Source organism: Gopherus evgoodei, chromosome 6, assembly GCF_007399415.2.
Source record: "Gopherus evgoodei ecotype Sinaloan lineage chromosome 6, rGopEvg1_v1.p, whole genome shotgun sequence".
Taxonomy (NCBI): Eukaryota; Metazoa; Chordata; order Testudines; family Testudinidae; genus Gopherus; species Gopherus evgoodei.
In genome coordinates, this window is record NC_044327.1 from 83209497 (window position 1) to 83231165 (window position 21669).

At 39.9% G+C, this 21669-nt stretch overlaps 1 protein-coding gene across 3 annotated transcripts in view; it reads right to left on the reverse strand.

Moving 5' to 3' along the window:
- Nucleotides 1-5154: 5154 nt before the first annotated feature.
- VCAN (versican) overlaps nt 5155-21669 on the reverse strand; it is a 133405-nt gene continuing 116890 nt past the window's right edge. For all 3 annotated transcript variants that reach the window (XM_030567057.1, XM_030567055.1, XM_030567056.1), the window contains 3 exons: nt 9895-10039; nt 8432-8614; nt 5155-7715 (listed from right to left, as the gene is read on the reverse strand). In XM_030567057.1, the coding sequence (XP_030422917.1) occupies nt 7585-7715; nt 8432-8614; nt 9895-10039 (459 nt within the window). In that variant the 3' untranslated portion in view covers nt 5155-7584. The remainder of the gene's footprint in view (nt 7716-8431; nt 8615-9894; nt 10040-21669) is intronic.

Genomic DNA, 21669 nt, shown 5'->3' on the forward strand with positions numbered 1-21669 from the left:
CACACATGTACTTAATCCTGTTTCAGGTGTTAAATCCACAGAACCAGGTAATAATGAAACAACCTATGTTTTTCAATTGCTTTCTGCTGAAGACTTTTCATTGTTCCCTGAACAAATCTCATGGACATATCTGTCTTCACCATATTCCCTGAACCCCACGCCGTGGATGATCTATAGTCTTTGAATACCAAAGAAGGAACACTCCACTGTTGATTTAGAGTAGCTGTCTGTAATAGTACCTTCAAGTTCCTTTTTAGGAGTGCCTGCTAGGTTTTTTCTACACTCAAAATTGCACAAGCATTTTTGAGTTGGAGAGCACTATGTTATACAAGCTCTAGAAGAGACAGCTATATAGCTCTATCCCAAAACGTTTTAAATTAACCACTATATAAAGCTTATGTCACAAAAGCAACCATAGCTGATTTTTTTTAACTGGTTCCAGCTGGCAATTAAATATTGGAATCAAGCAATAGATAGTTTAATCCAGCGGTCCTTCACTTGAAAACCAATAGAGCACAAAGGAATTGAACATTTTGCTAGAATAGCCACTAGAAGATAATATTTGGAAACAATCGGTTATTTTTCCACTACACCAGAGCATTCAGCCCGAGAGCTCAGCATGCCTGACAGAGTGTTAGCCCTATTTCACAGATAGGAAAAGAGACACATGGTGATGAAGTGACATGCCCATGCTCACACAACAGGTCAATGGCAAAGCCCTGGCTCCCTTATTCCCAGTCCGTTGCTTAGGACACTGAGGAGAACTGGAAGCAGACAAGTGAAACCGGCCAGTCTGTTTTCATTGTTCAAGCTGAGTGAATCACAAAAAGTAAACAGCAAACCTGTGAAAAGCCAAGATAGTTTCTTAAATTACCAGTAATAAATCTAAAATTCTGTTCATAATAGTAGTGAAAGTCTCTTAAAACAGAGATTGTTGACAAAATGTATAGGACTGATATTTTCATCACATCTGGGAAGTGATTTAAACCAGTTATTGCAGTTCAATAGCTTATAATTTAACTACATGCTTTGACACATTTCTGGAAATTACATATTGATTATTCCCGTAAGGAAGACTGGCTAATGCTACTGCTGGTTGCAGATGTAGGAAAGTGGGCTCTTAGTAAATACATTCACATACAAATACATGTATGTTTTTATACTGCTTTAATTGAAGTAGTTATGTCTATGACTGTATTTTCTAAGCGTCTGTTTTCCCACGTCTGCTACCAACAGTTGCATTAGCCAGTCTTCCTTATGGGAATAATCAATGCCTAATTCCCAGAAATGTGTCATCATTTAACTATGTGCTTTGCAAGCTATTGGACTGCAATAACTAAATGTAAACCATCCAGATGTGATGGAAATATATCTGGTGATGATATGTATTGAGAAGTATTGTAAGTTTTGCATTTAAACTAAGGGCTTTACTTTGAAGTGCCATAATGGAATATTTAAGTTGTCATATTTGACTTTACACAGGTTTATAAGCAAAACAATACAAAGTTTGAAGATTAAGGAAACAGAAAGAATGAGGTTGTATTATTTATATAATGACATATACTTGCTAGTGCTTGACAGATTAATTAAAGTCTATTAGTAGGCCAGCAAGGTGTTGGTGGAGATCTGAGATTCACACCACATGAGAAGGCTGCTTGACTCCCTCTATAAATCATAATCAAAGGATGAGACATTAGCTAAGGGCTATGCAGCTAAAGGGTGACTTTCAGGACTTAGAGGTGAATTAAAGGCATTTGAATCCCAGTTGAGAGCTGATGTCACAGCGAATTTACAGGACAGGATATGGGATGATGTGCCAGCACTGAAGAGATTGCAGAAAACACCAAGAGGCAAATTGATGTGTGATCATTATAAGCAGTTGGCAAGAGGTTCGAGAGCACAAGAGAATCACCTGTAAGAGAATTGATTTGCTTTGGTTGGTAATGCAGAGGTACCAATAATTGTTTTAAATGAGCAATAAAATGCCTTTTAAAGGGAACATTAGGATCTCTGGGCCTCACAGAAGTAAGTCTAAGAAACTTAGAGGACAGGATGCAGGCAGCAGGCCAAGCCAGACGTAGCAGGTAATGGTAGGCTCTATGACATGTAGAGACAACAATTTTTATCTCAGTTTATGAAATGTCATAACAACTTTACAGAAAGATTGTTAGCTTTTGCACCAGTAAAAGTCGCCGGGCCTATTGAGCGAATCCTAGTGCTACTAACAACTAGGAATATTATTCATAGCTGACACTTAGTTTAAAAAAAGTGAATATGACACTCTTGCACCCCTTAATGCCAACAGACAAAAAGGTCAGATTCTGCAGTCTGGGGATTTGTGCTGATCAGGACTGGCACTTTGTTTACTAAAGACACCATTCCTTAACAATAAGATAAATAATAAAAAACATCACCCCTCAAAGCTAATGATTACAAAGCACGTTACTGCAAACTTGAAAGGGTGTGGGGTGTGCCTCTAGGGAAATAAGCTCTGGCTCACAAATGCAGTTCTCATGAAATGGCAGCTAAGTAGTAGCTACAACAAAGAAATGAAAAATACAGACTTACAACAAAATAAAATTCTAAACTTACAACAGCAGCAAAATTACCCAGCTTTGCACAGGACACAGTTCAGCTCCGAAATGAAAAAAGACTTGTTCTCAGGTCTTCCCCCTTAAGCAGACTTTTCAGAATATATACAGCATGCTAGCTGACTCCTTTCCCTTCAAAGACCTTTCCTTAATTGCCTTGAGTTGCTGTTCTGCTGGGCTTTTATAGCTCTGACTCCCAGCAACCATTGCAGTTCTGCCCTATTACCCTCATGGAGGCACCTTTGCATTTTGTTGTTGGCTTTTGCTCCACTTCCCTTGCTTTTTTAAGTACTTTGGCTATGGTAATTCAGGTTTTTTCCTTTTTTAAAAAAGTATTGACGCTGTAATCATAGTGTGCAGGTAAAATCCATACAGCTTTAGTTATGTCGGGGAGAAGGGGCTGGGTTAACAGCTGCCACACCATCACAGGAATAACCAAGAATAGCCATTGTGTCTTCTGTCTCAAAGAACAGGAAAAGGAACTACTCTATCAACAGTCGGGCCTGAAGAGGATCCTACTGATGGTGATGCAATGTGGGAGGGGAGTAAATTAAATGTTTCTACTCCCTTGGCCTGGCCACCTGCATTGCCTGGTGGTAACACAGTCACACAAAGGACCTGTTGCTAGAAGTTGCTGTGTCACCCCGTCTTCACTCCACAGACCAAGATTACCATGGTAAGTGTGTGCAACGTTTCAAATGTGCAAAATTCCCAAAGCTCCCTTTTTCAGAGCTAGAAGTGGATTTTGCAAGTTGATGTGTGAACAAATATTTAATATTTTCATGACCCCTTCGCCCCAAAAAACAAAACTGGAGTGCCTGACTCTCTAGTGTATTTGTCCCCACAATGCCCTGGGGAAGTTGGGAAGTACCACTATCCTTATTGCATATATGTGGAACTGAGAAACTAAGTGATGTGCCCATCCCACTGGAAGTCTGGGGCAGACCCAGCTCTCCGAAATCCTAGGCCAGGGCCATGAGCTGTGAACTGCCCTTCCTGTCTTTAGACCCTCACAATTTAACACTAGGTATTACTGGAAAAGAATGGAAAACACCACACATAAATGCTGAATGCAATTTTGCCATGAAAAAAATTAACCTATTTTTATGCAGCTCTTTTTGAATCTGCAAGGCTGTGCTGGAACAACAGACTCTTATTACATTTCTTTTTCTGGTCAGGTTTGAGATAAAGGTACTGTGCCAACAGCCTTTCATGCAGTGCACAGACTCTTTTTTTCACTCCTGGTCTGTAGTCCAAGTTTTCAGTGAAGGTTCTTATTTTAACCAAGATGGATCATCCATCCCTAACACGTGCACTGCAAGTACAAAACTGGAGGAGATTCTATTTGCGTTGACGTTCCAATTCCAATTTCATCATCTCTGGCATCCACAGACAAAGTCAGGTGTGCAGTTCAATTTGCCTCTATTGGCTCTGATTTCAGGGAAGTGCCCACTGTCATCAAGCTCGAGCGGTTTCATAGTTGAAAGGGGGAGTGTATGTCCCTGTGGACAGCCTGGATAGGAATATAGGAACAGTCGATCCATGCAGCATCTTCTTTTGCTGAAACGTTGCAACTTACGCTGAAATATGCAGCGAAGTTTACTCCTGCTGTAAGTAGTAGCATCCTAACTCACTCTCTGGAGCATATAAACGCAATCAGATGAAGCCCAGGCCTACAGCCACATTTACAAGAGCCAGATGTACTGCAGATATTGTGGAGGTGCACAGAATAATAGCTGCTCTGCACAGCTATTCACAGATCCATGGTATTGGACCTGCTTTCCTTGTAGCATTTTGGGCTCTGTGCACAGGCTTCAGGCCAGACCCCTGTCTGTCCCAACCATCAGCTGAGCCTGCCTACAAGATGGGAATACACAATACATTTTTGACTTCTTCCATACCGTCAAATTTTACAATTAACATCTCCCTTCCATATCCAACTGATGTAATCAGCTTCTGTATTGTGTGGAATAGCACAGAGCGGGAAAATTCAGAGGAAAAGTTTAGTAATTAATCCTGTGTTTGAAAGTAAATTTAGTGGCAATATTTCTTCTATAAATTAGGTATTTTTTGGAAAAAAATATCTGCAATACTCTCATCTGACATAGATAGGGTTTAAAAAAAAAGACAAACAGTGCTGGATGATTTGCATCTGACATAGATAAACAGTGCTGGATTAATTTGTTAGCCAAGAGGAAGGAGCTGTGAAATGCTGATTTTGACATCTTTATTCAAATCTCGGACTCCAGCCCCTTTTCCTAACTTTGACCTTAACAAGCTTGAGTGTGTTTGAATTTGGTGCTCCTGGAAATGAAGGTTAATAGTACTGGCTTGAGTAGAGTCTTGGCTTCTCTTGAGCAGAGAGATTAACAAGCATACATACCTAACTGCTGTCTACATCACAAAACCGCCAAGATGTGCCTATGGCCTAGGATGTGACCATCTAACTAACTTTACATTTGGGATTTAAATCAGGAATTAAATTAGGTTTCCAGAGTTGAAGAAAGTTCAGTTCATTTTCTAAATAAAGAAACATGGGTTTGTTTTTAATAAGGAAATTTGTCAGTCCTATTTTATTATGAGCGACAGAGGCAGAAATGGAAAGAATCAACATAAGATCTATACCTAACTTATTTAAACTACAATCACCATGGTATTTGAATGGCTTACAACATTATTTAAATCCAAAAGCAAACAAGTAAAACAACAGATTTATACAACAGATTTGTACATATTGTAAGAAAATTGACAGAGTGCTAAAACCCATTTTATGATCTGTATGTGTTTGCACAATGAAATGATGTGTAGTATACTCTATATTGTGAACAGAGCCTTGATTTACACAAGTAATAATCTTGCTCTATATTTTAAAACACAGTCCAAAAATCCTGTACAGCTACTTATCTAAAATCTAATCCAAACCCTATTAAAGTTCAATCTAAAGACTCCCTTAGACTTCAGCGGGCATTGGATTAGGCCCATAGTACCTGTGAAATAACAGTGAGTACAAACAGCCTAGCACATGATCACCCTATTCATATGTAAAATATCACATTGCATAGATTTAAAGTGGAAGACATGCAATAACAAGACAAGTCACAGTATAGCAAAACCTTGTTTCTTTGGTGAAACAGAAGCAGATATTAAAGTTACAAAGATTTTAACTTTCATTCACAAAAAAAACAGACATTCACATTATACACTATACAAGCTATAATATAAATAGAAAAAAGCAGTATGTGTGCTGTAGAGGGGAAAAATGTACAAGTCAATGCAGTGGGGTACTGCAGTCAAGAACACTCAAAAGGTTAGATCCCACTTGGTTTAGCAGGCAATGGAATTTCTTAAAGACGCCATTTGCAATTGTAGCTACCGTATTTGCTGAGAAGCCATAGAAGTTTTACTTTATGGGCAGCTCAATAGGATACAAACGCCTACATATTAGCTGGATTTTCACTTTTTTTTTGCTTGCTTCTCTCTCCATAATTTTTGCCTACATCAATATTAGAAGAGACCTTGACCTGTCTTTATATTATTATTATTTTAGAAGGTGTATCAGAGGGTATTTATCCTTTTTTTTTAACACAGCCCAAAAGTGTGCTTTGCTGAAGCAACCAAATTGACATGGTCCTTGCTGTGGAGAGCTTATTTTAAGTACTACTTTACTATACATGTCCAGGCCAATGATGAGCTGAATGGGTCAAAGTAAAATAAAACAATTAAAATAAAGAAGTCCTACATGCACACTGCATTCACTATGATCTATAATCTTTTTGTGCATTTCTTTTTAGATAGCCAACATGCTGATTCTTCTATAAGACACCCATTTCATCACAAATAAGTGATCCTGTTTCCTAGGAATTTAGTACATCAGGGAAATAGCAGCTGAACTGAAATATGGTTCCAAATGCATCAGTGGAGCTCAGGGGCTAATATTGAACTACCAAGCTCTTTCAGTTTTCTTTGCATGGGTAAAATAACATCCAATAAGTTAAATCAGTAAATGGCTTACTTCATTTATTTATGTACGCTTCACAGCTGCAGCATTCATACACAAACATTCATTACTTTATCAAAAAGATTAAAAATGATTATATATACAAAATTATTTACTTTTTTGACTTTTTTTTTGTTTGTTAAAAAAAACACACCCCCAAAAACCAACCCTAGGTCTACCTCCATTATAAAATGCAGAGACCTGTAACACAGACCTATGGTTAGTATTGTGAAAGTCATTTTAAGAAAGTAACCCTGGTTGAGAAAGTTAATGTATTAGCACTTTGACTCTTACAGGCCTTCTTTGCCATATACAAGTCCTCCATGCAGTCCACCAGTGATGAAGCTGGAATGGAGAGCAGGAAAAGTTCCACATTGCAGTCCCTAATTCAGGCTTGATGTCACTTTATGTTTTGCATCACATGGACAAAAACTGTTCCTCTGATGGGAAATGGCAGAGTTTAAAAAAAAAAAGAAATGTAATTTGTGTGTTTATCTTCATCTGGCAGTTTTCAGTCAATACAATTATATTTAAACAATCTCCAACCTAAGTGAACGACAAACAAATAAGGAAATCAATGATTACAGACCTCTGAGGCCATATAACCATAAATATGCCTGAACTTAGTGTGACTTTTCATTTTATATACAGGATTTTAAAAACAACACACAATTAAACATCATAAAATCATCTTATTTACATTTTCATTGGTGCTAAAATTGAGCTGTTTAAATATTGCAGTAGGCTGGTATATGTTATAAAATGGTCCCCACTGGTGGCATATAGAAAACTAACATTTCTGATTGGCTGGAAACGATTCCTCATGTTTTTATTTTTGAATTTGCTGATAAACCCCAACATTTTTGCAAAATGTGTTGTGAATTCTGGAGTCCATAGTTCCAAACAATTTGATAATACTTCTAGAAGTGATAGAAAAGGCACAGTAAGTTAGGACTTTGGCTGAAATGGTGAAAATCCCTATCCACCATTTAGCATTCAGCGCCTTGAATCCTGCCATGTCCTGATCCAGCGGTGATAATGTTTTGATGAATTTAAAAGAGTTCCCTTTCCTGGTGAAGGATGTTTATAGTAATATTTCTTAGAATAAGTCCTTTGGAATGTGGATGCTGCAAAGAAGGGGGGAAAAAAAAGGAAAATATTAAAAGAATTCCTTGATCTGAACAATAAACTGGCTGATGGACAATACGAGTCACACTTTATATTAAGTTTATTAATGGTTTATAAAGGAATTGTAAATGATATTATAAGCATGTTACAGACAGAAGTAATATGTGTTATAGGTGATTACAAGCATATCAACAGACAGTATCATTGACAGCTGTGAGCCATGGTTATAAGGAACCTATTCACCCTGACTGTGTTGCTAACTTTTATGAGTTTATCATAGGTACATGATATTGATGCATTTTTAAAGCCCCAGCTCCTGAAGTTAAGTGGGTATGGGGAGAATTTCAGCTTTCGCTTTGGTTTGTTTTTTAAAAAAAACACATTTCTAGCCCTGATGGTTGTGGAGGAAAGCTTGAAGACATGATCCAGGGACATCCTAAAGGCTGAGAAAACCAGAAGACAAATAAAAGACCCTCCCTGCACCGTTCTTTTTTAATCATGATTTTTTGAGGCTTGATTCATGGTTTTGAACACCTGAGATTAATAATGCTGCTAGAACAATCTCTATCAATTGACTAATCTTCCTAATACAGTATTAAAACATCTATTCATTATTTATTAACTCTTCAAACATGATCTGAAAATGGATCCTTAATAAAAAGTTTGACCATGTTGGGTCTATAGTTTCTGATACAGCTCATTGTCAGCAACTTACGATTCATGCAGGTGATTTTAGGCATATCCCAGCTTCCATTCCCTTGACACCGGATAGTTGGAATATGGCGCTGGATGAAACCATCTTTGCAGTGGTATCTAATCAGGGAGTTGATTTCATAGCGAGGCTTCATCTTCCCAAAAGTCTTTGCATTTTCTACAACAGGAGGCTGACCACAGGCAACTAAAGACCAAAAAGAACCAAGTTCATAGGTGTCGTTCCAAAGTGAGACTAACCCTGCAGTCCTTACCCAGGAGAGCACCAACTGACTTTGTAGGAGTCTTGCCTGAATCAGAACTGCAGGATCAGCCCTGTTGTGACATGGCTGAGCAGATTTTAATGTTACAAGAATGGAAATGGAAACTTGCAGACAAAATTGATGGCGTTTCCTTTTTGTTTTGAATTTACTATGTGGTTTGATGGCCAACCGAAAATGGGAATAAAGTAGCAATTTCTGCAGAACTCCAAAGACCATTAACTCTATATCAAAAGGTTTTTCAAAAAGGGCTAATTCATAACCTTAGTCTGGAATTCTCTTTTTGAACAAGAATGTATGTGAAACACTGGAGACCCATGGATCCGTCAATGATATATCAATAAAATGCAGTAAATCTAAGGATGTTACGTTAGGCAGCAGTGGCAAAGGTTTGAGTTTTGACTGCACCAATCTGTAAAGGCTGAGAAAATTCAGGTGATCAGCTGAGTGCACAGCTTCTAGTAACAGAAAGGTTTCATATTCCCTCCATTCTAATGGAGCAAAGCCACTACACAGCTGAGCTGTATGAATCCAAACATAGTTCAGGTTTAGAGAGCGTGATAAAATAATCTTGCTTCAGAAAACATGTGGATAAAAGTCTGTGAGAAAATGCCTTCAATCGGAGCTGAAACACCAACTCAGGTAATAGCAGGCATTGACTGTATGCTCAGTCCAGCCCATAATTCTGTTGACTAAAGAAAGTTCTCAGGGCAAACAAGCTCTCTCATTGGTTTTCTCTTCAATCAGCCCAGTAGTAGGAGTACTCCAGTACTCTCTGCCGTTAGAAGGATGACTCCACCTTCTGACCTTGCCCAGCCACTTATTTTTGGTTAATTTAGGCTACTGAGTTGTTGGAAAACTACCCAATCTGCCCAAAATATAATCTTGTTGGGCTAGAAAAAAAAAAGAAGCCGGTTTAAAGCTGGTAAGCATAAGCCGATCTGATGATCCATTATGCCATTCTTCAGCCAGAATTTGTCCCCATTACTTTATAAAGCAGGGTCACTCAGATGTATGAATTCAGAAAAGCATGCCTACATGCATCTGACGAAGTGGGTATTCACCCAGGAAAGCTCATGCTCCAAAACGTCAGTTAGTCTATAAGGTGCCACAGGATTCTTTGCTGCTTTTACAGATCCAGACTAACACGGCTACCCCTCTGATACATGCCTATTTTAGTCACTATCACATGGTGATGATTTCTCACCTGTTCCTTTCTTGCAGGTATATGTGAGGTGGTAATTGCATGGCACATCATTCCATTGGCCATTCTCATGCCAAATTATAACAACACAGTCTTCTCCAACAGAAAAGAAACTATCTGGCTGGTTAGGTCGCCAGTTTTCATATTGCTGCAGAAAAGAGGAGCAAAGTTATTATTTCCGGAGTCAGGGCATATTACATTCTGTATTAGAGAAGATCACATTATATTACCTCAGAAAGAGGGCAAATTCAATAGTTCAACCCAGGCAATTCAGCACAAATTAAACAAAAATGGATGTACAATTAATAGAAGTGGGAGGGAATTGATTATCTTAATGGAAAAAAAATAAAGCTTCCTCCTCCTGCATCGGACCTGCTTCTACCAGTCCATTTTTATTAATACCACATTCATACAGAAATTGAACAGGAGAAATTCCTGCCACCTAAACAATGCAGTTAAAAAAGCAGTACAGACACAGAGATACACAAAGGAAACCAACTACATGTGGTTTGGAGCAAACCAAACACAAGGATGCGTCGCTCTTGTTTGTTTAATTGTCAGCCTGTCATTGAGCCTAGTGAACAAATAGAGACAAACTGTGGACCTGACCCTGAAAAGAGTTCCATCCCTGGCAGATTTTGATGGAGCTTCATTCACAAAATTGGTCCACAAATAGCTCATTGCAGGAGATGGACTTAAGATCATTCAGTGATGTCATTTGTAGTGGTGCTGAGGAGGGGAGAGAGAGAATTCAATCTGCTCTGTTGAACAACAAGCCTGGAGTGCGTGAAAAGTTGTAATATAGGAACAGTCAATAATGTACCAGATTCAAGGTCCATCTAGTTCAGTATCCTGTCTCTGATATCGGCCAATACCTGATGCTTCAGAGAAAGGTGTAAGAACCCCATAGTAGGCAGATGTGGGATAAGTCTCATCCTCATTTCCAAACAGACAAAGCAACGAAAGACATATCTTCCCCTCCATTAATAGAGATCTCACCTTTTTTGGATTTCTCTGACCCTATTTTAATTTCTTCTTAAAAATGCATATATTATAAAAAACAAAACAGAAAAAAAGATTTGGAACACTACATATAATAATTTTCTTTTATATTCCTGCTGTGTCACTGCTGGAAGAATTGTATGAAGGATAAAAATAAGTATCTGAAAACAGGAATTCATATAAATGCCAGAACTTAGCCAGCCAATCAGCTCCTTCTATGGTCAAAGTGGCCCCTCAATGCTCACATTTGAATTTGGCATTTACATCCTCCTGACTGGACCTTGTCCATATAAATGTCCATAAAAGAATAGCTTTTAAAAATATAAATAACTTCATGAAGTTACCACAATTCATTACCCATGTGAACACATTTAGAAATAAAGTTAATGAGCCGCACACAATGCTGAATCAGGCTATTAAATAGCTGAGTTTAATGCTTAACCTTCCTACAATATGTCAGGTTATCCATCACAAGTCTTTAATTATCTAAGCATTTATCAACTGTAATGTTCTAAACTGAGCTGCACTGAATTTAATACAGGTGCTCAACTTGTAAAACATCCTCCTTGATGTGTGGGATTAAGTTAATTTAGGGTTGCCAGGTGTCTGGTTTACAACTGGAATGGCCCTGGCGGCTCCAGTCAGCACCGCTGACCAGGCCGTTAAAAGTCCGGTTGGCAGTGCAGCAGGGCTAAGGCAAACTCCCTGCCTGCCCTGGCTCTGTGTGGCACCCGGAAGCAGAAGCATGTCCCTGTGGCCTGGGAGGCTCTGCGCGCTGCCCCCACACCGAGTGCCAGTTCTGCAGCTCCCATTGGCCAGGAACCACGGCCAATGGGAACTGCGGGGGTAGTGCCTGCGGGCAGAGGCAGCGCCTGCAGGCAAGGGCAGTGCATGGAGCCACCTGGCCATGCCTCAGCCTAGGGGCTGGAGGGACATGCTGGTCACTTCCAGAAGCTATGTGAGGTAAGCGTTGACTGGCTGGAGCCCTCATCCCACACCTCCTTCCACATCCCAACCCCCTGCCCCAGCCCTGAGCCCCCTCCCACACCCAAACTCCCTCCTAGAGCCTGCACCCCCCTCCCGCACTCTGAACCCCTCAGTCCCAGCCAGGAGTCGCATCCTGTTCCCCAAATCCCTCATCCCCCACCCCACATCAGAGTCCAGACCCCCAGCTGGAGCCCTCACCACCCCCCTGCACTCCAGCCCCGTGCTACAACCTGAAGCCCCCTCCCGAACTCTGAGCCCTTCAGCCCCAGCCCAGAGCCCCCTCCTGCACCCCAAACCCCTCAGCCCCACCCCCACCCCAGAGCCCACACTCTCACCTCCTCCCGCACCCCAACCCTCTACCCTAGCCCAGTGAAAATGAGCAAGTGAGCAAGAATGGGGGAGAGTGAGGGAGGGGGGATGGAGTGAGATGGAGACTCGGAGAAGGGGCAGAGCAGAGGGGAAGGGGTGGGGCAGAGGGCGGGGCAAGGGTGTTCAGTTTTCTGCAATCAGAAATTTGGCAACCCTAAATTAATTTCATGTCAGTGTTCAGCATCACTAAAACAAGACATATACAGGTCCTTCTTCATTAAGGGCCAGACATTCAGCATTTTGTGGTGGGAGTGCAAATCCTCGACGCACAGCAGCTAAGCATAATGCACAACATGCAAATATGCAAAAGCAGGGATCTGCAGTGTGCATGACTTTCTGCACCACTCTGTGCACAAATACAAAATGGATCTGCATGCATCTCACAATGCAAAGCAGGTGGGTCAGGGAGGCCTCACCTGGGCATGCTGATGCATATGTGATTGAGGATGCATAAGCATGGGTCAAAAACTCTGCCCTGAGTAATGCCAGTAAAAGAGTAACTCCATGGAAGTTAGTGGAGTTACTCTGGAATGACAAAGTAAAATCCAAAGTGGATGCTCTTCTATGCCTGCTCAGTCCACGTGCTGGGATCCTATTGCAGCATGCTCAGATAAGACACTTAGGAAAACCAGAGATAACAGCCAGGATCCTGGATAGATGCCTGAGCCAAAATGTAGAAAGAATCCCATTGATTTCAATAGGTTCTAAAACTGGTCTGCCCCTTCAACACTCCTGGGAGGTTCTGCAGATTTGTGGAAGTCAAGGGTGCTCTGCACTCCAGGTGTGTGAATTGAGGGGGCTCAGCATCTTGTTGAATTGAGCTCTAATCATGCACAGCAGTTTGTGGGCATTTTACATCATAATGTCTTCAAACTTTTTTTGTTTGTTTTGTTGGCAGGGCTGCAGGAGCATATCTAGACGCTGTGGTCAATGCAAGAATGTCTGATATCCCTCGACATGACATGCCGTTGCCTCACATCTGATGTCATCATTGCACAGATTTATTTTGGCTGGGCAACTCTGATTTTCTTGGTGTTAATGCTGGAATTGCTTAGCAGAGGAATTTCCAAACTCCTGAACCGCTTTCTTAAGTCTCCACCCTGCTCCTCCATAGTTTTTCAATACCTTATTTAGCCACACTTCACTGACTGGGAGATAAGAGATGTGAGGGGGAAAGTATCTCACAGTTTGGATGGTATGTGTTGCTTTACAAATGCATTAATATCCTTTTTCTTGTTATGGGAGAGATTTTGAGGAATCATGGGTTTGGGTCTCCTCTGATTTACAATGGTGTAAATCAAGAGCAACGTTATTGAGATTAGTGGAGTTACATCAGCATAAAACTGGTGGAAGAGAAGAATCAACCCCCCCATGTGTCAGTTACTAGGCTACAGCGTTTGCATTCAAAGATATCCTGTGTCTATCATCACTGCACTTGTGAAGTTTAAAGGAATATCCTTTATTTGTGAAAATGCATCCAAAATACTTGATTAATAATTCCTCTGTTGGGAAACACTGCTCAAATATCCTAAACAAAGCATCTTTCTTTTTAGTGGTTATGTCATTTAAGATCCTTATATTTCAACTCAATTACTGTATTTTACCAAAAATACATTGTACCAAAAAATAGCATATTTTAGTTCCTCATTCCTTGGCACTGTTTATTGTGCAGATTTTTTTTTTAAGATCACATGTAAAGAAGTTCCGCAACCAAACTCACGGATGGATCCAAAGAATACTGGCACTGTTCCAGTCACTCTGCAGCTAGCTTATATCTTCATGTAAATTGTTACTGTCTCCACAAATCAGTGAAGCCATTATTAAAGGGCTCTTACTCTTATCCAGATAGTTTTCAAGCCAGCCCAAAGGCATCAATCAAAGGTAAACTGACATGTTACCAACATCATTAGTCTTCATTTCTGAAAACCTGAATACATTCACATTTCAAGTTAACTCAAGGTGGAAGAGCTACTATGGGCTTTTTTATCTACACCAAAAATATTATGGAGTAATGCCATCAAACAGACCGACCTAAAAAACATTATCCTCATGGGCAATATGGAAGCAAGGCCAGGAGGAAATCACTGTAACATATAATGTGAAATGATGCCTGAGATCAAAATGTTAAAGTATATCCAGGAAGCGTATATAGGGACCTATACTCATGGCCATTTCTGCAACCCTGAAGGAAGAACAATGCCAGACGAAGGTTGGGCTCACTGCACTTGTTTCCTCCAGCCACACAGTGGATCTGCAAGGATGATGTTACTGGAGGGGACCTATACACGGGAATTAGCACTTCAGTGAGGTGCACAGAGTAGTTCATATCTCTCAATGCTATTATTTCCATCTATCTGCAGACTTGGGCAGCCATTGCTCTCTTGGTAACACTCAGGTCACATTTTCAAGCTCATCCTCACAACTGTGATGGCTAGAGATTTAGGGCTTGTCTATTCTGCAAAGTCTCTGCTGGTCATGTATATGTTACATCAGCAAAACCTCCTAGTGTAGACACAGCACACACTGGCTACACTTTTCTGCCAGCATAGCTACACCTCCTCTCTGAATGAGATTAGTTATGCCAACAAAAGCATTCTTCTGTCACCATAGTTGCATCTACACCGGGGGGGTTACCAGCATAATTACGTCAGCTAGGAGTGCATGGTTTTTTCACTCTGTTAGCCAACATAGCTATGCTGGAGAAACTTTGTAGACTACACCAAGTCTCACTCATTTTCAATGACAGTTGAGATGCTGTATCATTGCATGATTCCAGAAGCTGGTCCTAGGCACAGGAATAGAGTGTCTCTGTGCCTTAACCTGGCCCTTAGGAATCACACAACAATACTGCCCCGAGATCATGGTGAAGCTGAGAACAAGAGTAGGCCCTTAATACATCTTCACTGCTTATAACAATAACAACAACAAGGAGTCCTTGTGGCATCTTAGAGACTCACAAATTATTTGGGCGCAAGCTTTCGTGGGGTAAAACCCACTTCATCAGATGCATGGAGTGAAAATACAGTAAGTAGTATATATATGAAAAGATGGGCATTGCCTTACCAAGTGGAGGGGTCAGTGCTAATGAGGTCAATTCAATTAAGGTGGAAGTGGCCTATTCTCAACGATTGATTACTTTTGTAGTGCACTGTGCTGGAGGCTTTCTGTATGACCCTAGACTATGTCTGCACTGCAATTAAAAACCTGTGCTAGGTGACTCAGGCACTTGGGACTCAGGCTGCAGGGCTGTATAATTGCAATGTAGACTTCTGGTCTTGGGCTGCAGCCCAAGCTCTGGGACCCTCCACCTTTGCAGCTTCCTAGACCCAAAACATCTACACCACAATTAAACAGCCCCTTACCTTGAGTCTACTGATGAACCAGCAGTGGGTGTCTAATTGCAGTATTAAATTTACGGAGATATCCTATCTCATAGAGCTGGAAGGGACCCTGAAAGGTCATTGAGTCCAGCCCCCTCCCTTTGCTAGCAGGACCAAGTACTGATTTTGCCCCAGATCCCTAAGTGGCCCCTCACAACCCTGGGTTTAGCAGGCCAATGCTCAAACCACTGAGCTATCTCTTCCCCTCCAGCATAACCTTAGTTTCTTGGTTCCTTATCTGACATTATGGTAGTGGAAAGCATATAAGTATCTACAATACATTTACTATTATGTCCCTCAGGTGAATGGATTTCTATAAACATCATTTTCCCCCACATTTTGCCTTGAATTAAACTTAACCAGACTCTGCCAACTGAGTGACAGACTGTCTTTTAAATTAAATTAAGTCTAAGGAAACAAACAGCTAATAGCAAACCTTTGTCATTCCGAAGTATCACTAATCAAAATGAGCAACCACAGTATTCCCATCAAGAAGACATCTCTGCAAATATCTGAATACACTCTGTTTTATAAAAGGTTAGGTACTTATAATAGTTTAGGATAACCACCCATACTTTGGAAACTAATAAGTAATCCACTTAGCTCTTTAGCTGTTTGCATATTGTCAAGGTGAATCTGTGGGGAACAGCATCTAAGCATTGTAATAGCCATCAAACGATAACAGCCATTTCTTTATCACAGAAATACATACCAAGTGGCTTGAATCAATAGCTAGGATTCTAACTTCCAAATAGTCAACAGACACTATGTGTAATGAACCACAACAAAATAAACCTCTGATGCAAACAAAACTTAATTACTTGATCCTTTTCTTGTGTAAAGGCCAATAATCCCTTCTATAACTAAACCCAAGAAATTATTTACTAGAAGTATGTCTAATCTTTACACAGTCTTACACTGTTTTTCATCCTGGGGGAAGGGAACATATTCTGCAACTTTACATGACTCTCCAGTACAAATTTATCCTGGCATTTTTTTGGCACTTGTTATTATGAATGTGATCTGTATTCCTGTGGCTGTCCTCTCTGAATGCTTCACAATGAGAAACTGATATGGCATATCACAACCCTGAGAAAAGGACATCAGGAGTGGGCTGAATGATTTCTCTGTGGTCTGTTTTATCTTAAATTAAAGTTAAGCAACATTTCCTGACAGGCATTTATCAGAAACTGGTTTAAACTGAGAACTAGAGGCCTTAACACCATCTTGACCACTTGCAATTGTCTCATTTTCCCTACCGCTCCCTGAGAATGGGAATACGCTCTTCCATAATGACAGATAAGCCCTTAGAAGTTCTTATCAGGAAAGTCTGCTGACACAGTCACCCACATGGTGAGCTTCTTTTGAAATTCATTTACCTAGGATAGCTCAAGTCAGATGTTATCTCTGCTTTTCAGTGAGGTCCTGCTATTTACCAGTTTTACAGCTGATGCACAAGGTGGTCAGTTGACTTGTCCCAGGTTACAGTGAGTCAGTGGATCAGTTCAGACTTTACTGGCAGATTACTGTCTTAGACAACATTGCTTCTGTTAACTGAAAGACCTGGTAGAGGACTGGAAGGAATTTCACTTTCAATAAGCAGCAAGAAAAAAAGTCAAGGCTTTATTTGTACAGATTCAACAATGATCATAACATTTCCATTTATAATCACAGCATCACTTAATATTTAAATGAATCTGATATTTGCTCTGGGAAAGACAAGATGTTACATTTGAATTGTTGCACTGAATTAGGTTCCAATCCTGCAAACAGTTCCACATGTGCTTAACTTTAAGCATGTGAGTAGTTCCATTGACTTCTCTGGGACTATTCATGCACTTAAAGGCCCCTGTTCAGTCAGGTATTTAAGCACATGCCTAACCTTAAATACACGAGTAATCCCAAGGAAATCTTTGAGGCAGCTCACATGTTGAAGCACCTTACTGAATCTGGGCCAGCGGTAAGTGTGTGTTTTGCAGACTCAGAGCCTTAATAATAAAGGGTGAAATTGTGGCCTCTTTGAAGACAATAGGAATTGCCTCTGTTTTAACGAGGCAAGGATTTCACGCTAAGGATTTAGGCCCTGAAACTACAACTGGATCTGTGCAGGCAGACCACTGCTTCCCCCTGAAGCAGCTTGCAGGATAGGGGCCTTTGTTAGCACATGTTCATGTCTTTCTGGAAATATCCCAGAAAGACCACATGCATACCCTATAAATATTTACATCTAAAGTAGAATATGTATCTTTTTGAGAGAATATTACCAATGCCATATAATGAAGATCCAATCCCTGCTTAGAACCAATGACTAGCTGATGTATAAAATCAGTGTGAAACTTGTATTTTGTATTGCAAGGCTAGGTGTTTGTTTGGCTTCTTGGCTTATTTTTTTTATTTGAGAACTCGTGAAAAAGAGAAACGTTGTGTTGAGCATGACGGGAAGCTTCCACTAGATGGAGCTGCCTACCCATTACTAAGCCTAGATATTAATGATCAGCACCTGCGTTACACTATCTTGTTTGAAAAAAAAACTCAAAAATTTAAAAGATATTGAAAAGATATTAACTTCTCCTTTCCATGTTTGATTCAAAGCCCATTGATGCCAATGGAAAGACTCCCACTGACTTCACTGGACTTTGGATCAGGCTCTCTCTCACTGATCAGTTTTCATCATGCTTCATATATTTAGCTTAGTGAGGACAATGTAGTTTGCTGTATTTGTATGCATAAGGGGGACTTTCAGAGGAAGTCCAGACTGCTCCATACAGAAATTAATGAGATACTGGCACTTTTGGTAAGAAGGGAGTTTCCTTGATGTCTTTGTCAATTAGCTAAGGCTACATTAGAGAAGTGTGAACCCCGGAACTTCATCAGTGTACCAAGCTTCTCTAATGTAGACAGCGACTCTTTAGGTATGTGTATGATCCCCACCTTGAGCAATATGCTAGTTGTCTACCTGGCTTCCGCTCTCCACCCAAGAAGTAGTTGCATCCATCAGAAGTGCTGTATGTACAAATTGTGTAAAATGTTTTAGGATCTTTGGGATGAAGTCCACGATATAAATGATTATCATGATTTAACATAACTTTGCTCTCTATCTGGCTTTTAAAAAATAGGAATTTAATTAATGTTTAGGTCTTCCCTATGTGAATGTTGTAGAAGGAACAATCTAACTTGATTAAACTAATTTGCCAGCGGGAAGGTATCTTTATTTTGAGAAGTATGACAGAGGTATGTTAGTAGAGTACATGAACTCTGGGAATTATACTAAAGTAATTATATAAATCAAAATCTATACAATTGTATTTTTCACATGTGCGACTAACTAGAGACACATACACCAAAAATACCCCATTTTGTCATTTATTCCAACCGTTATTGCAGGGTTTAGGCTGCTATGAGTTTCAACCCAAAGCCAAATGTAATGCGCCTCAGAAGTAATTGGCTAGACCTTTGGAGGAAAATGAGAGACTGCCCCTCCCAAAAAGAAGTTTGTTTTAAGAGGCCTCTTACTAGCCTGAGACATTCTGAGCTAAGAACGTACCTGCCTTTAAACATTATACTTTAAATAATAATAAAACATAGTTCTCCTGGCTTAAGCAGGTCAAATGAGCATTTTAGAGAGGGGCTGTAATGACTGCAATATCTGAAAATCAAAATATTTGGTAGATTTTAAATCCCTGTCTTCAGGAAAGTTATGGATCTCTGGCACAATAGCCTTTTTGTTTGCAGTTGATCACAGTATTTTTTAGTCTGTTTGTTTTATTTAACTCACAGGCAGCCTACCTCCCTACAAAGTTCTATGCATTTTTTAAGTCCTTTTGTGTTCAATACAGCTATTCTTTCTGGAAGGGGAGGTGGTATAGATTTAAGTTAAAACTGTCTGATTCGCTGACCAATAAAGGAAAGAATAAGGAAGGACTTTGTTTTTAACAGAATGCAACTTTTGTTTTTAAGTAGCTACCTAACACTGGCAAAGAAGTCCAGTATTACAAACATGAAGCATAACACTCTTACTGAAGGGAAGAAAAACTAACGTAAGGTCTCTGGGCAGTTGTTAAAGTGGCAACATGCCCATTACTTTCCTGGCTGCCAGCATTCTATGAGCGACAGACAATCTGGCCACAGACACTAGCCTGCTCCTTAACACAGCACTAATCTTGTGTAATGGAAGTGAGCTCACTGCCATACAAAGCACTAATTATCAACAGCATTTTCCAAAGGATATGAATAGACAGAGGTCTGAAGCATAGCCCCAAGTAGCTACATGTGCTTTATCCATAACACGGAACATTGAAACATAATTCCAACCACTCTATTTGTTTGCAAGGGTGCTTAATGGTGAAATGCTAGCAATCCAAATACAAAGAGAAGAAACTGCCAAAAGTGACACCAGATTTTTCTATTTAGATGAGTAAGCTTTTTGGCTATAAAGGTTGCTATTAAAATTCAGTTTCCCTATGAGATTTTCAAATGCCACATAATATTTATTTATTGGCTTTTGAAAAATAGTTTGGAGAATGTCCCAGCTGATTAGGACTGGTAATATTCACCTCTAAGTCTTTCTTGCACTTATCAGCCTTTGTTGTCGACCTTGTCCTAAACGTAGCTGAACTGAGCAGGTTTAAGATATGCAATCATCCACCTTGATATGGTCTACCTATTCCTTGCAAATAATTATTTGAGGACTCTAGTCTTTTTTCCCTCTTCATAGTCCCACTGTGATTTTCCCAGGTTTGTTTGGTTGTTATTAGTAATATTTTTTACAGTATATTTGAAACTGTGGATTGTTCATAAACGGTTCTTAGCAAGTACTCTAATAAGCATTCAATAATCAAACTGTGTGATTAGTCAGTTAAATCACATGGTATGATTCCTATTCCCTGATGGGATTACCTAATTTGAACTGTTGCCGTACAAATATTTTATTTGCACAAATAAAAAATCCTACCCATACATTCTGGTGAAAGAAAAATATTCACAGAAGTGCTTGCAGAAAAGTGAATAGAAAGGGATAGGAATATATTTAAAAGGAAATCACTGTTTTGATTTTGCAAAAATGTTTGTGAAAACAAACTCTTACATATGTCTGTTTTAGTTCCCAAATAAATTAGAAACTAGTAGAAAAGAGCCTTGTCGGAGGAACACAAACACCAAACTACAGGACAACATGATATGTAATATGTCTTGGGTTCCAAATCCATGGTTAATATATTCTCTCTGGCATAGTATATAATTCAAATACAGCCTGCTGCATCCAGGGTCCAGGGCAATGTTTTGAGGGAAAACTCTGCTTGAGTTCCAGCCAGTATTGCATAATGAAAGTTGTAGAAGTACTCTGGCCACTACTCATTCACTAACAGGACTTCAACACTTGATGCTGAGGACCTTGCCATCTAGAGGCTGCTACTGAATCTCCTATTTTGGGAAAGATTATTGAGAAGATTGAAGCCAAGCAGTTATGGCAATATTTGTAGCCTGCAGATTTCCTTGATGGTGGCGCACTTGGTTTTAGACATGACTATTGATCTGAAATTGTGATGGTGGCATTGGTCAAAATCTCTCCCAGAGAACATTTACAGCAGTAGCCTACTTGTTAAACAGAATTGTTTGTTGGGATCAAACAGCACTTGTGATCTGAGGGTTGCACTGGCTACTGATGGACTACTGGGTGAAATTCAAGGTGTAGTTTTTGTTCTTTACAACTCTAAGTTTTTTTGATCCAAGTTATCATATACAGACATCTGCTTTTCATGCTGCTCTAACACGCAATCAGCAAAGGCACTGAAGCTGGAGCTCCCTTGATATACAAGAGAGGGAACTGCTGGTAGAGTGTTCTCCACCTGGCACCTAAATTCCACATAATGTTTCTTGTTTGCATGGTCTGCCACTGCCTGGATTTGTGAACTTTCTGGACATGCTGCAAAGGGAATGATTTGCTCAGGAATTTGGAGGAAGGACTGGATGATGTTGGTCAGGTTTGTTTGTTGCTTCAGTTTAATGGTGTTACAGGCCAGAGCAAATTATGATTATATTGGTG